Source organism: Eurypyga helias, unplaced genomic scaffold (genome assembly GCF_000690775.1).
Source record: "Eurypyga helias isolate BGI_N326 unplaced genomic scaffold, ASM69077v1 scaffold35210, whole genome shotgun sequence".
NCBI lineage: Eukaryota > Metazoa > Chordata > Aves > Eurypygiformes > Eurypygidae > Eurypyga > Eurypyga helias.
In genome coordinates, this window is record NW_010225607.1 from 659 (window position 1) to 17,691 (window position 17,033).

Below are 17,033 nucleotides of genomic sequence, written 5' to 3' on the forward strand. Positions count from 1 at the left end.
GTATACTGGGCACTTCACTCCCAAATCCAAATGAGATGTCTTAAGATGTCGCTGGTTAAGATACACAAGGCTTTTGTAAGCTTTACCAGAGGACAATAAAATAAAGTCTTTTGAAGTTAACAAAATTCTTTTATTTCCAAAAAGTGGTTCTTCCTTAAGAAATGCATTACTGCAACGTCTTTAACACAGAACAATACACAAGAGGAAAACTCAAGTAACCCTGTTCTCATTTGCTATCCCATCAATCCTGCTTGAACTACGGATGAACTCAGAATTAAATCCTTTTTTTTTTTGCTTACAAACTTGAAGTAAAAGATTTTTTGATGTCCTTGATTTAACATCCAATGCTATGTTTCCTTCACAAAGGCATTTAACCAGGTTTATTGACACATCCTTTTCTTGCTTCCAAACTCCTCGTTTTAATTCCTAGTAAAGACAGAAATGTTATTACAAACGGGAGACACTCATTCAATAAACATAAGCAGTATTTGGCCTACCTGGATCTCCTTTTCAGAGCATGTCTAAGAATTTTTACACACATTTCTTATCCTTATTGAAAGCCTAATTTTGACATGCAAAAAAGTAATCACTCTCAGCTCAGTAATCCAGCGTGCTAATTTCCTAGGAAATCCAACGATTATTCCCTCAATTGACACAAGAGACACAAGATGCTATTAAAAAGGTACAGGGGTCTACATAAAAATGTAGAAATATATGAAAATTTTATTAATCATTATTAGTATAGAACAGTATTGAATAATGAGCACTATTCCATTAGAGAAAGTTTATTTAATCCAAAAGCAGCTCTTCTTAGGGATTTAAAAGGTTTAAATTTACACTTTTCAGGAAGTTTTTTCTAATAGAACCTGAACATTTCCCGTGAATGGAGAATAACACATTCACATGTACTTGCTCTCTCACATCAGTTCTTACATAAAAACACATGCTGTAAAACTGGCATACTGCCTCTGCCACTGGGAAAATCTACATGATTGGACTATTTCATAAGAACAGCAGACAAACTTTAAACAACTTTTGATCTCCTCTAAAATTCCCAAGAAGTTGCACTAAGATAAATCATTAAGTGTATTTCTGAAGATTGAGAAAGGAGACAAGCAGGTGGAGATAAAAGGAAAATTTTACAGATTTAGGGCATTAAAACCTACTGCAAATACCAAGCAACGTAGTGCCATGCACTAGGAAAGGCAGAAGTTTTTCAAAAGTTGTGAAGATATATTTATTCACATCTACTGAAAATATTTGCAACAAATTTTGTTACAGTACATTTATATATCTCAGAGAAGCCATATAACGGTAGCAGACTTTCACAGAATACCACCTGATAGTATTAATGTGTTCGAAGCAAAGTAATTCCCAAGATATTGCTTTATAATATTTTGTGTCAGCCCAAAATAGCCCCAAAGTTTAAGTAATAAATTTCAAAAAAAACCCATATGAAAAATCAGTGTGATCTTATTAAAAAAAACCCAAAAAACCCCAAGCAGTTAAAAACAGGCATGGAAACTATCAGAGAACTTTATTTCTTGACAAACCACACTTGGCAAAGGTAAAATTGGTAATAAAGTTCCACCAAAAACTCTGCGCTTGTTGAGGAAATTGCTGAAGACATCAACTCCTGGGAGAAGGTTTTCCCAACAAGCTTGTTTAATGAGTTTTGATTAGATACCAATGAGATAACTGTTTAGACATGCAGATTATTTTTCAGTGAATGGATACACTAGTCAAGCCAATGGTCAAAGCAAATGGTCAATGGTCAAAGCCATCACACCACCACATGCTGTTTAAATGACAAAACTCTGATTGTGAACTTGCTGAACAGTTACATGCAACGTCATGGGTTCACATTTTGACACCTACCTGCTGTTTTAGGTACTCGCAAAGCTCTATGGCTCAACATTACTCTTTGTTGAATGCGTTTTGCAGGAACATGGTCTTGCAGGCTGTCTAAGCCAGTGTTTAATGTAGAACTGGAAAAATAGCCAGGAGAGTTTGATTTCAGTAAAGTGATTAAGCTACATTACAGTAGTTTAGGCCTTGCAATGTCAAAATACACTAAATTATATTATCCAGTATTGGTAGTTCATAACAAGGTAAAGAATATACATCATAAACAGATTAGTTCATATATGGATATTGTTCCCCTTTTTCCTTTTTAAAACTTTAAAAGAATGTTTCAACTGTCAAAATAAGAACTAATGTTGCCCCTTATGTTAAAGTGCAGACCAATATGCCACAGTTTTTTTAGAAACCACGGAAGCCAGTTTGATTGTCATTGCACAGAGATTATATGAAGAAATAATCCTAAAACACATTTGAAATCCTGGAAATGACCAAGCTGCGTTTATTGAATAAAATCATATTTTTTATTGCTATAATAATTTTTCTACAGCCTCCAACACAGTTGGAAGAGGTAGCTTCATAGCAGACAGTACTTTTCAGCCAAGCTGCAAAAAAGCTGTTACAGCTTCAAATTTATTAAGACAAAACCTCTATATTTTATAGCTCTGTGTGTGATGGACTTAAGATCTGCAGTGAAAATTATGAACCTATCTGATCTCAGCCTTTTATACTCACCTCACTAACTTTTCCGGTTCCCCCTCTGTAAGACAGCCTCATAAACAAGCTATTCCTATTTATGTCTCAAGTTTCTATGCTTTTCCCATTCCTCTAGTGATATTGTATTATTCCTTCTTTACAGTACCTTAACATACACTACTTCTCATAATAATTTTCTGCCTAAATGAAAAAAATATAGCAGGCAGTAAAGATTAAGACCTACTTTGCACCTGTCCTAAGATCTGTTCATGTACGCTTCTTGGAAAAGAACTTATGCCAGTAAGAATGTAATGCTATTTTGTAAAAGCAGGCTCTCTCTCCAGACTGACTTGTCTCTTATCCCTTGTTCTAGCAGTAGGACTGTTTCAAATTACATTTCTAATATAGGGAATATGTCTGAAATTTACATTTTTATTCTAATCTTAGTAGGAGATGAATGATTGGAGTGAACTACTTCAAACAGGGAAAGCATGGGGGAGAAAAGCAGGAAAAAGTAAAGAAGAGAAAGCAAAGAAGGTGCTATTGGAAAAGTAAAAGCATATGCCTTTCCTCTTTCACAAATAAAAAACTTTCACTCTTTCTCTTCATCACCAACTGCTAGACCAAGCCATACAGAGTTTTAATTTACAGACAGTTCACAGCCTGAGGCAGAAGAAATACTTCCCCAAAAAGGAATAAAAGTTAGGGATTCTCCTGTAGTGTTATTTTAACTTGGAAACTGGGAAATACACGTTCAAGGCACAGAAGGAATGGGGAAAAAAGAGCACAAAGACCTAGTCTTCGGTGAAGAGATTAGCATATAAATTTGGAACTCATTACATAGTTATTACATAAAAAGTATTCCTAAAGTCTGCTTGAGAACATTTACCTTCAGATAAATCTAGGTCAGTTACAGAGACCAGGTGATTTATTTTGTTGACTTTATATTCAACTATTTGAAAAGTAAAACATATGCGATGTTCATCTTTCCTCATCCTAGAGCAATTCTGGCAAAACTGTTTGTAACAGTAATTAAGTAGCAATTAGTACAGGAACATGAAACTGGATCAGGTATCTCTGTGAAATAGGAAGATTTTCTATCTTAAAGATGCTAATAAATCAAAAAGTGCTAAAGTTTCTTCCATGTGCTATGATTAAAGTTGTTCCAACAGTCTTGAAACATTCTTCAGAAGACCTATGAGGTGGCAGCTCCACTCACTGTCTAGCAACAGGTGACTCATTATGGTTTTAAATAGGTTGTACCAACTTTTGCTTTTGGAAAAAGACAAAAAGAAAGGAAAAAAGAAAAAGAGGAGCGCGCTGTTTCATCAGTACTGACCTGATAGCTAATCCTTAAATACACCAACCAAAAAAAACCCCAAAAAGTACAATTCCATTTAGTGTCTATCCAGTTTCAGCTTTTCTGATGCTCCTAGTAAAAAGCCTTTTTGAGGGTCATAAAAGTGATTAAATGGGAGTTTTTCCCAGAGCAGACCACAATAATGAAGTCATAGTAACTGAGACTGGAAATGAGTTATCAGAAAAACAAAGGCACTGGCCACATAAGTATTGTTAAGCATTTTCTCCACTTACTATTTTGGTAGTTTATAATGTGATCCAGCAAAGGCATAACATTTTCAAGCAAATTAGATTTTTAATTGATGATGGAATTTCTTTTCAGAATTGTGTGTCATCTTTCTATTTTGAGTAGACAGCAGATATGGAAGACACGATATTAGTCTGTACGTGTTAAAACAACATAAGTTCCTAAACTAAGAGTAAAAAAAGATTCTGCTCAACTTGGCAGGGTGGGGGAAATGGAGTTGTCAAACATATTTGAGACAGATCTCATAAGCAGGTCCACATGACTTGTATAGGAGGTTTTCAGACTTCAAATACATACCAAAACTGAAGTGAGAATATAAGAAATGAGTACAAATGTTTGTATATAATAGTTAGCGTAATCTTACCTTAATGCATTTCTTTTTCTCCTAGCAGCAAAAGTCATTGCCATATACGAGGGCTTGTTAGGTACTGAAGTAAGATTTTTGGGTTTTAAGGAAGAAAGACCAAGTCTGAAATCAAAGAATTATATTTTTGTAAAATCTCTTCTGGGTAGAAGCAAAATTTTTCTTAACTGTAAACATATGTTAATTTGAAAAACACTGGAAATTAGTCCCAACATCATTACTTGAGTCAGCTTTGCAGAACCGCACATATATGGCAGCTTTAACAATGGCATCTATTGTTAAAGGCATCCAAGGTTAAGGTATCCGTTTTACAGACAGGAAAAGTAAGGCTTAAAAGTAAATGCCTGAGGCATAAAAAACAATTTCAAAGGTGCTATACTTTTTTAGCACATATCCTGTAAAACAAGATAATCTTTCAACTTCATCTGTTGTCACTAACATACCACTGATTTCAAATAATGGCAGAATTGATTCTGATGCCAATAAAAAACGAGGGTTTGATTTTCAAAACGTTGTCTTTACAAATAAAATTCTCATCAATAGAAAAACCCAGCTGTGAAAATAAACAGGATTAAATTGCTTGGGTAATACTCCTTGCCCATATAAATGGAAAATACCTTTGCAGAATGTTATTGCTGTGTGGCTGTGATGGCTTCACAGATGAGTCAGTAGATGCTACAGTTGTTTCATCTTTCTCTTCATAGAGAATTACTGTCGAGTTGATGTCAGCTCCATTGCACTCTGGGATTATGTCACATGTAGAGTCCATAATACGTGCTTTTTTCACAGATGTATCTATATTACATGCACTGGCTTTCTCAAGGCCTGCGAGGTGTAAAGCTTTCTTTACCACAGTCTGCGTACAGCTTTCTTCAGGCTTTCTGCTAAGTTCTGGTGTATACACAATAGGGCAGACGTCCTCGGTCAGAGAATCCTCCAGATGGCTGGAATGCTTTGGTGCAGCAGGACTTTGAGCTGTGAATGGAGAGTCCATTAGCTTCCGCCTAGTTCTTTTCCGTGGTGGTACTACATATCCTACTATTTGTTGTGTATTTTTATTCATTCCTTGTGATGGTGTACCAGGAGTTGTACCTGTGCAACAAAGGCAACAACAGTTAGCACATTTATCAGTATTTAGTACTTATATCTTGCTTTTTCCTTCCCCCCTCTACTGATAATAAGCGTGTTTCAGCAGAGAAATTACAAAAACTACTTATTTTGTTTATATATTAATTCGATCATATAACTGAAAATGTTTCTACTGCAGCATTGTCCAGATGGTAGAATTTGTTCTGTGGCACTCCAAGTATTATAAATATGCATAGGCTGATTGAGTTAATCCCAGAGATATTACAAGTAATCACAAGTAAGATATGACACATGACAACAGGGAATGGAAGAGCAAGAGTATTGAAAACAATCACATTAACATGACACAAACTTCTTACTTCACGATGGTACTATCACAGTAATAGGCAGCTGCCTCCTGATCCCGGCCATTTTTCCCCTAACCATGCAGCAGAAAGAGAGACTGTTGTAAAAGGAAGGACATAGAATCACTTGGAGGGACATAATTCTTTGACGCTGCAAGTGAGAAAGCAGTGTTTTGGCAAAGGGGAAAGAAGAGTTACTTGGATGATGTGGTCTCAATCATGATATGAACTCTGGGGGAAAAAGCAGTCTTCACTAGAAACCCCACCCTTAAACATAACAAAGCAAGCAATGCAGCAGCAATTGGCTGTTCCCATTCATCCTGGTTCATACTGTTTTTCCCTGAAGTGTCATAATATTTTTATTTTCAAGCAGGTGCTAATAAAGACAACCTCCAAACCTAGAAAAGGCCTTTTATTCACGTTTTCAATGAAGGAGAATCATTTTAGGACACAGACCACTGTTCAAACAGCTAGGCTAGTGGCGACTTAACTGGTTTGTAACAAACAATTAAGAACTTTAAGAAGACCCCAAAACAACAACAAATCAAGAGTAGGAGAGGGCTGTCAAAACCCAAGCACTCGTATACTTTTTTATCTTTCAGTGAATATTTAAGAAATGTCTATGGTTTATGGATTGGCCCCACTTCAGCTAGTAGCCACAGCATCATACTTCCCCTTTCTGCACTGCCTACTCCATTCCTATGACCAACTACACAAGAACTCCTGCTTTTGAAATTGCTGACAGTTACTCAGGAATTAACTACGGTATTCATATAACTGTGTTGATAAATATTTATTTCTTCTAAAATTCCATTCTATTTTTGCCTCAGAGTAAGAAAGCTAGTTTGAACTCCTCAGTCTGAATGCTTCTTTAGTTCTTTTGCGGGTTAAGACTTATGGCATTTTAGCTGTTCCATAGATGTTCTTTGAAGAGGAGAATTTATTAAAACACATATTGCATTATTCTCCCCACCCCACCCTCTCCAGTTTGATTTCTAACAAGAAGCAAAGCTTAAATAATTGTAGTCTTTTCTCTGTTTACCACTTCAGTCCTTGTTTAATTTTGACCTCATTGCCCTATTGCAACCCAATTTGCCATAGGCAAGAGGCTTTAAAAATGCCAATTCCAAAAGCTGCCTCAGAAATCAGATGTCTTAAGGAAAAGGCCTAAATAACAGCCTCATTGAAGGAAACATTCAATGGATGAAAGGATGATCTCTGCATCAGGTTTTTTTTGTACATGCTTGGGACTAGACATACCATATGATGGATTCCTCATGCCCAGCTACAAGAAATGATGCCCAATTAGAAGAAAAATTAGAGCTGCGAGCAGACAGGAAAGGATTTAAAAACTACCATGAGTCCTAGAAGCTTTCTGCGGGGATGGAAAGCACAAAGTGTGGACAAGCAGCAAGTAAATTAGATGCTAATATATAGGCCACAAATCCATTATATGTTGCCAAAATTTAATTCAATAATGAAACCATTGAAAAAAAGAAAGCAAACATTTGTTCCTCACTCAAGGGCTCAGATTCAGAAAGAATAATGTTTTAACTACTATGGTTCAACAAATACGCAACATTTTATCCAAAAGTGCATAAACAGTAAAAGCAGGTTAATTTAAGCTAAACTGCTTATGGGAAAAGATGCCTGGTAACTGTTCTTGTAATTGAAAATTCTATTATGCTGTTTTCAGCCTTAAAGAAACATACACAGAAGCCTGAGAGGACTCCTTAACATGCAATAACCGAATTGTGAACATGTGCATGTGTGTGTACCTGTGTACAGTTCATTATACATGTGTAAGGGATTTTTTTTTGCTTTAATGCAAAATACATTATTTTCTCATACCTCCTACTTCACGGTCACCAGGTGAAGTGCAGCAAGATGTTGAGACACAGTAGCTTGATTGTCATCTGAACATTAAGCTGATTTAGAATATTCTCCATGAGCAGTGAATTGGAAAGGGTAAGAAAAACAGGGCCTGCATATTCCCCAAATAATTTTAAACTTCCACCAGGAATAATATAGGCCTACTTCGATGAAGAAATTTTTCACCATGACTTGGTAGGATTTTGTTGGTAGGAAGCAAGAAACTTCTCTAATGAACCCCTTTCAATATGTACTCTGTGACACTATCAACAATGTTATGCTTCATGAATGTGTTTGCTCTTTAATTTTGGCTTTGTGAGTACAATATTATTCTCCTGCATGAAAGACTAATATTTCTTTCTTAAAAAAAAAAATTATTCTGGCTATCACAACCAAAAAATGAGGCCAAAACTTTCTGTTAAAGACTTCATTGACAACTTATATTCTTAAATCCAAGAGTAAGCTTTAGTTAAGGATTCCAATATAGTGTTTGGAATAACTATCAATTAAACATTTCAGGACACATACATTTTAAAATATTAATTTATTAGGATTTCCTCCTGCTTATATTCATCTGAAAATGTATGTTTTGGAAAAAATATTACCTAGAATTCCATTTGTCTGTATTTACATCAGGACAGGAAGGTTCCATTTTTCAGAAAGTTTGCTTACCGTAAGACACTGAGGTTTTGCTAATGTCCTAAAGTTACTAGGAAGGAAGTCTGATGGAGAAACATTTAGGTGAGAGTGCCAAGCTTTAGAAGCTTCTCCAGGACTAAATACTGGAAGTATTTTTAAGTTAACAGTAAATGCAAGCATTTAAAACCATGCACTAGATAGGTAAAGAACACAGAAGTATTGCCAACATTAATAATTTGTTGAATTTTATCATGATGAAGATGTTTCATAGTACATTGCACAAGTAAATTCATAAAAAGACATTTGCAGTAATTCTATATAGGGCAAATATAAGCTACAAGTAAAAACCAAGACCTATTTTTAAAATCTATTTTTGAAATGAAACTCATTGTAAAATGAGGTTAAAACAAAACTAGCCTTTCTTGCCAGTTAAGTATTGGAAAGCATAAAATATTCAAGTGGCCCTTCTCAGAGCTTTTTGTGAAAGCATTAAGTGGGCCCTAACAAAGTAAACAAGAAGGTAAACAAAACCAACACCAGCAACACGAAATTTAACTTGATTTCACTAAATAACATAAAAGAAATGAGGTGTCCAAAAAAACCCAAACCCAACACCCCAATTTCATGTTAGCTTGCTGTTACTGAGTATATGGCTCCAAACAATTTGGATCTAAAGTAAAACAGGAATACGGCAAGAAAAACATTTAAAACCACAAAATAAAGGAATCCCAGTGTTTTTATTTCTGTCTTAAGGGAAGCAAGATACTTAAGCCAGTTGCTGATTTTTTGCAGATGCTTTTAATAGCTCCCATTGAGAACTTTAAACAAAATGGGCTCAGACTATATGTTACGAAAACACTCCTCCTATAGATTTCAGATGACTTCAAATGGTCATGATATCACAAGTTTCTCTTTAAAAATAAACTACCCTTTTTTTGGGAGAACCTGTTTTCAAATGCTTCAAAGGCTACTCAGCATTAATAAAAACATTGATATTCAGGAGGCATACTTTAAGATGCAGATATATAAAAATTCTTATTGAAAACTTATTTCCACAAGCTAACACAACAGTAACATGCCTCAAACTGAAACACCAGAACTTGTCTTTCCTAAATACTGAATTCATACCATTTTAGTTGAACTTGGTCTAAAAAAGCACTAAGTGTTTCAGCAAACAATTTTAGAAAATGTGGTCATCTGTCATTACGTGGCTTATATTGCAATGAGACAGCTAAACCCAAGAACTAACTAGCTCCCCATAATCCTATTGAAGAAGAGGAAAAAAAAGCTTTAGAACAAAGGACTTAAGTAGTCTAATTGATAAATAAGAACTTCCAGTGTTAAAGCAAAACAGAAGAGACCCATATCATAGGAGGTCATGCCTACTAAAATCAAGTATTTGTACTGCAATTTTAGGCAATGCTTTCTCCCAGGATACTCAATTTTAACATGTTTTTGTTGAGTGCTTATGGGTGGCATGTATGTGTATGTTATATGTTCTAGCCCATGCTTTGTCTTATTGCCCAAGTATTTCAATGGGTAAAAACAGGAAGTTGAAACAACAGTACATTCCTTGTTAGAAACAACTGAGATAATATAGAATACAGTAATAAAATATCACAGATTAGGTTAATACGGAATTATTTTAGTTCTTGCAGTTACAAACAGTAGATACCCTGTTGATATCACACACTAAGACCAATACTTCCCTCCCACAGAACACTTACACTGCTGAACTCACTGCAGCGTGCTGTGACAAAGCCCATGAGTATAAATGGGTTACAAAATAAAAATCTGACAGACTTAGAAGGTAGATGTCAATGGGCAATTATTACATGTGGTTGTTTCAATGGGATTTCCCATTGCACTGGGACTTGAAACTGCAGGTCAGCTGACTCCAGAATTGTCTTATCTGTCTTTAGTAGTTGCCAGTAGGACGTACATAATACAAGGTACTTAAGACAGCATAGTCGTGGACACAGTATATTCATATTTTCTTAAAGAACAAGAATAACTCCTGAATGGATGTCTAATGCTGATCATTAAGTAGAAAAGTGATGACAACATGTAAAGACAAGTAACACGTTCCAACTCCCAAAGTCTCCAAACATGTTCCATAGTAAGGCAGGGAAATGATAATGTTTACAGTTTATTCATTTTACATTTTATGGCCAGTTCCATCTTTTGCATCAGATGATCTTCATGATTCTGTGATATTAGGTTTACTTTTTATTTCATATACAAAAATGAATCACTATACAGAAAGATTTGCAGTTAAGCTGATGGAGTAGCTTAAAAGAAGTTGGAAATTATTTCCTTAGCCCACGTTTTTAGCCACAATGCTTTTCTTTAAAAGGTTAGCAAATATGTGATCTATTCTCCAATATATATTTGGAATAATGCTTATTTTTATTTTCAGGCTGACTATTATAAAAGAACATTGTCAGAATTTTTTTAGGTATTATTTTTAAGAGATTCACTTGGAAATTAAAAATAAAAGTCATCCTGCACTGACCAACCCACCCCCATTAAAGGGTTTGAGGTGGTTTTGGTCATTAGTTTGTTGTATTATGTGTCCTAAAGGACTACTCAGAAGAACTGACTTATCAGGAGAGAAACATAGCAATATTAGGTATCTACAGCCCTGTGAGTTAATATGGAAAGCAGAAGACAGTATTTGTGAAACATGAGTCACAGCAAAAGTGAGTAGAGTTCATGACAAGATGACTCTGATGAATTGAGTTAGTTCTAATGGACGCTTGGGACAAAATAATGGCCAAGACATCTCTTCTTCTGGAACTCATGTTAATACATGCATAAGGGGATTATTTCTGGAAACTATGCTAAATTAAGTCTACCAGGTTGTCCTCCTAAAGTGAAATAAAATATTAATGTATTCATTTCAATAAACATTTCTGGACTACCCATGATTGATCCAATTACTATACTAATCATACATTTTGATTCTTTTAACAACTGACTCACGGAATTCCAAATTGCAAATGAGGTCTGGCAAATGCATTTCAATTATTTAATATTCATACGACCCAAAGGCACCACTGTGATGGCCAGTTTCACAACAGTTTTGCAAACAACAGCTGTGAACTGAAAAAGGCTGAAACCCAAGCTACATTCTTGCAGGCCTCAGTGGTCAGGTGTACTCTTTTCACAGCATTAGGAAAACCACCCCGAATACTTGAATTCACATAGGACAGCGTGAAAATGCTGCTCAATACAAGAGGTATCTTCCCTATATACAAAACACATGCTTTTCCTACTTTTATCAAATCTTTTTCTACATACAACTACACCCTGAGTTTTCCTGCCATGTAAAATCATAGTAAACAGACTTTATTTTCAGATGTTTGTGACACAGGGAGGTAATGGATGCCTTTTCTTGTTTTTCCTGTAAATCAATTCCATTTTCTCAGTGGTAATGAACAGTAAGGCTTCTGGAAATGGGATGCCTGAAACAATGCCAAGAACCTTCCCATTCACAGAAATACTTGCAAATACCAGTCATAGCTCTCCACCCATCAGTCCATACTCCATGACTGGACTCTTCTAACCAACACCTAAGGATGAGGGCCTGAAGACACTTTTAAATTAAATTTGTTAGTTTCATAGATTGTGCTTTACCTGACAAATATTTGAGGTCTTCATGAGGTTGCACACTTAAGGTTTCATGAAGCATACATAAGCTTAATCTAATTTTTTTAACAGAAGCACACATGATAATGGAAAACTAGCATTTCCCCTACAAAAAACAATGCTAATTTATATTTAGGGTCAAAATAAATTCTATAGGCAAACACTCCTTTTGGGGACAGTGCTTATAATCAGAAGTGTTTATATATAATATGACTTAGAGCATTTTAAGTTAAAATATTCAATAACAATTAATTTGAACCATGTCATGGCTCATTCTTAAAGATTAGCATCGTTAAAAGAGTTTCTGCAGTGATTAGTGCTTAATGTTTTATGATATGCAGGATTCTGCAGTTTCCTTTTGTACACATGTTTTTCTGCACCACTACCATTTTGAATGCAGAGTGACTGAACAGTAACTTGTCGGTCAAGGAATTAGAAATTTCCCAGTATGGATAAACCATATATCCTTAGGCACTTTTGAGTTACAAAAGATATGTAATTAACAACTTCATAAGCTTACACTGAAGAGGAATTTATATTTTCCTAATAAATCTGTTTTCTACATGAATGGCATCTCATTTTTGCAGAGGGATTTTTTACCTCAAAAAAATGTTCTTCCAAATGTGTTAACAGAGGTTCAAAGGCAAAACATCACGTTACCAGCAGACCTAGCACTCTCTTCCCCATAGATGGTCTAGATGTTCCATATGAAAGAAACATTATATTGCCACCAATTACTGTTTCTACCCGCTCCCGCAGGTTATTTAGCAAAGAAACTTCTGAGACACTAACACAAGGCAATAAATAAATATTAAATGAGTTAAAAAAATTACTGCTCTCAACCTCTAACACGAAAACCAAGACTCAAATCACAAGAAACACAGTGCATTGCTCTGTCATGCTGACAACTTGAAGTTCATGCAATTACATTACACATGAAATATGAAGTTTTGTGTAAGGAATAGTGACTACTGTGTAGCATGTGGCTAAGTTTTTTTTCCCCATCTTGGTGCAAAACATTATTTTCTGCCCAACACCGCGGACAAATTATAAGTAATAAAATGTCAATGCAGCAAAGGTGTGAAGGGATCTGTATAAATCTTCCTTTTTATTTGTTCACCAAATTCTTAGGTCAGCTCTTGCTAACATTTGCCAAGCACACTTCTGAGATGACTTCAGGGAAAAGGAATTGGATTCTTGAATAATTTATTTCATCTATAAAGGAAGAGAGAAATTACTACATCCTTCCTATTTCTGACTGGGATGTTGCCCTTGTACTACTTCACATTTTCCCATGCTAATGTATTTTTTGATTTGTGTTTTTTTCCTCCCCCTCAATAGTTCGTTACATACATTCTACACAAGAGAAATGGATTTCCATAACATATGATCAGCTAACAGTTCAGCATATTTTTATTGTGAATTCAGGCAACTAATTGAAGAAGAGCTATTTCAATGCATTTGTTGTGTTCAACAGAAAAAAAAGACACTAGTAAATGGATTACTTTTTACCACTTCGATTCCCAAGATGTATGGAAATGATTGACAATCACTATTAGCATTTTAGATAAGGACACATTAAGATTAAAAAAGTACTGTAAAAATAGTTTGAAGAGTGTTTATTTTTTTTTTGAGCAGAACTGCTACTGTTCATGTTTACTTGTTATCTCAATGTTTTAAAACTAAATAATTGAATGTTCAATTAATACTTTTTAAAGCTTTCACTTTCTTCCAGCATGCAAAGCCAATTTTCAATTCAGTTCCAACTCAGTTTCAAATTCTGATGTCAAGTTCTCATTACTTTAGTATCTAGTAGCAATGTCTTATTCTGTGCAATGATTTATGTTTAGAAATTTTTGCAGAACACCGGCTATTAGCTATACAGTAAGTCTTACACTAACAAGCAGGATTGATGGGAAAAAAATGTTGAATAAAACTTATTTTATGTTAGTTCAACTTAAGCTGCCAATGAGAGAGGTAGATCCTTTATGAAGGTTAAAAATTTTCATTAATTTGGAACAAGAATCCTGGCAACTTCCCCTAAAAGTATCGATACATTCATATAACTAGTCAAAAGCAAAAAGAGCACAAAAATCAGATGAAGGACAAAAAAGAAAAAATTTGACAAGCGTCTTACTAGAACTTGTCATTAGAAATTATCACCACCTTTCCTGTAAAGGGTATGAAATTTGGAGAACAATTGGTTCTACCATGATTTCCCCTGCATCTAATGAGCAGGGGAAAGGAGTGGAAGTAATGTCTCCTATTTCCTTTAAGAAAATAAGTAAACAAAAATAAAAATACCTCCGAAGATTTACAGGGACACCTTCAGGCAAAGGCACCATTTGCAGCTGAAAAATGTCCATCCTAACTGAAAAATAAGGTGTCCATTTACTGAGGTTACCTACAGTTCAACACGAGAATAATTGGAAAACTTCTACATAAGACTTGCAAGACAACACCTCAAATTATGTTTAATGATTTTAACAGGGTGAAATGCTTATGCCTTAAAAGTTTGTGTACAATAATAGTTAGTGTTTATTTCAGTAAGAACAGATCTGGCCTCTTACAACACAGGACTTCAATAAAGGTGGAACAGAAGTAGATTAATCAAGAAATCTAATGAAACATAGTAGCATGAGGGAGTAACATTCACAACAATGATAACCCACCTATGACAAGATAGAATGTCTACCATCAGTATTTAGTTAGAAACGATATTATGCACTCTACTGGAACTGCAAATCTACGTATTCTTCCAGGAAATACGTTCCTCAGAAAGGAAAAAAACCTCCAAATATATCAAAAATATGCCTATGCTATAAAGTAAATACCAGCCAGGAGCATGGCTTCATGTTTGCCTTATACATATACAATAAAAGACCTCCAGGCAAAACCCCTGCTGCACATGAGTCTTGAATTCTTATTTCACAAGTAGAAGTCAGAATTTCTTTACTTCTTTGGTCACAGCCACAAAGCCCATCTTTAACATGTCATAAATGCCATTTTTTGGTGCAGGTTTTTTTTTCCTAATTTCAGGCAGATTATCACAGTCTAAATTATAAATTAAAATATAGGCATACATATACACACAAAACATGATTTGAAGTAAGGATAAGTTGATTTTTGTAATCAGAACTACTAGCCTTTAGGATTCCAGTGTTTTAGAACTGAAAATAAAGTGTTGCATTATTTGAATTCATATGAGTTTTGAAAATTCAAACCACCCTCACCTCCAAACCCTTCACTACTTTGCCATGACAGAATAAACATATGTTTATTTTCTAGAATTAAAAAAAATTAAAAAAATTAAAATTGTTGTTTTTAAAACTGTATTCCTCTTTGATTGAAAATTGAGATCAAAGAAGAAAGAAAGCACTACCCTTTTATTTTGACGCCTTTCAGAAAGCTTTGCAGAATGTACTTCCATTACAACATTAGCATCATGGTTCCTAATGAAGACAATGCCACAAAACACAGATACTTATTACTGTGATTTTCCAAAAGTCTGCCAGCAATCCAAGATACTATCTGATTTCTTCCTACATGGGAGAGGAGATTGGAGCAGAGTAGAAGAATGCTGCCACACGCTAAGGTCCATTGCCCTCACTCCAAGCAGGAAGGAGAAACGGGCAAGCCAACAACCTGCTTTCAACCTTGCCGAATCCCTGACTAGCATGGGCAGAACATGAAGCATAACCATGAAAATCTGCACATTTGCTTTTCCTTTCCTCAGAAAACACAAACCCAAACCTATATAAAAAAAAAAATCTCCACCAACCCTCCTACTACCTCAAGGAGAAAAAAAAAAGAGAAAAAGAAAAAAGAGAGAACAGCCCATCCTAAACACAGTCTGACATTCACATTGTGGACAATGGAATAACAGGAATCAACTATCTGGTAGGATCAACAGCAATACAAACATGCCAATATTCACATACACACTTAATGAGAACAGAGATAATAAATGGTTTTGGCAGACTAATTCAAAACCCCAGAATGAGCTCTATAGAAGAAGAAAGCTAAATGATGCAGGGAACTAATTTCAGTGCTCCGGGATCAGTGCTCTTCCATGACTATCTGCTTTTGAGAAACCTGGGTATTATTTATCTGCTTTTCCCTCGTTACCTATGGATGTGTTTCAATGCTATGGATTATTAGCCGTAATCAGAAAGCTCCAGCATGTTGAGTGCTGCGTAGTGAGAGCACAAGACAGAAGCATTGACCCACAGCAGCTGCACTGTCAAGGCTGAGATTTTGCTTGTCATCCCTCAGAACAGTGCCATCTGTAAGGATTCTTCACCCCTTTTTACCCAGGGTGCATTCCAGGGCAACTCAACAGCTCAAGAAAAGACAGTTACCTAGAATATGGGGAAGAAAAGGGGCCACCAGGATACAGCACGTTTCTGGATGACATACAGCTTTTGCAGGAGACATTTAAAAATATTACCAATGGAGAACAAATTAACTATATACTCACGGCATGGGGTGTTAGGTGTGTTCAGAAGTTGTGGGAATGCAAAGACAGCTGGCAACTTTAGTTCAGGTTTTTGATTTTCTTCCTTTTCTTCAGTCTGGTCAGCCCAAACTACTGATTTTTCTCTTTGAATCAGCTGCTCTACCTCCTCAAATTCAGCCTCAGTTGAATTATTTGTCAACCCAGCGTTTTTCAAAGTCAAGTATTGCTTGCGAAGAAGTGGAAGCAAAGTATTTAGTACTCTGTAAAACAAGAGGCAAGACAAATATGACAATCACAACTAATCTGATCCTTACTAGTACTGCCACTCTTCGGAATACAAGGGATTTTTTTGTCCTTCTCCCCCTTTCCTCACCCTCCAAGTTCTGCTGTGTAATGTATGTCATTTTGGGGAACACCATAACACTGAGAGGAAATATTCATAACTAAGTCGAG

At 35.4% G+C, this 17,033-nt stretch overlaps 1 protein-coding gene across 1 annotated transcript in view; it reads right to left on the reverse strand.

The window, feature by feature from the left end:
- Positions 1-210: 210 nt before the first annotated feature.
- LOC104503663 (kinesin-like protein KIF18A) overlaps positions 211-17,033 on the reverse strand; it is a 37,579-nt gene continuing 20,756 nt past the window's right edge. Inside the window, 6 exon segments of the mRNA XM_010150124.1 lie at positions 211-405; positions 407-426; positions 1,879-1,988; positions 4,527-4,631; positions 5,144-5,618; positions 16,602-16,840. Of these exon segments, the coding sequence (XP_010148426.1) occupies positions 211-405; positions 407-426; positions 1,879-1,988; positions 4,527-4,631; positions 5,144-5,618; positions 16,602-16,840 (1,144 nt within the window).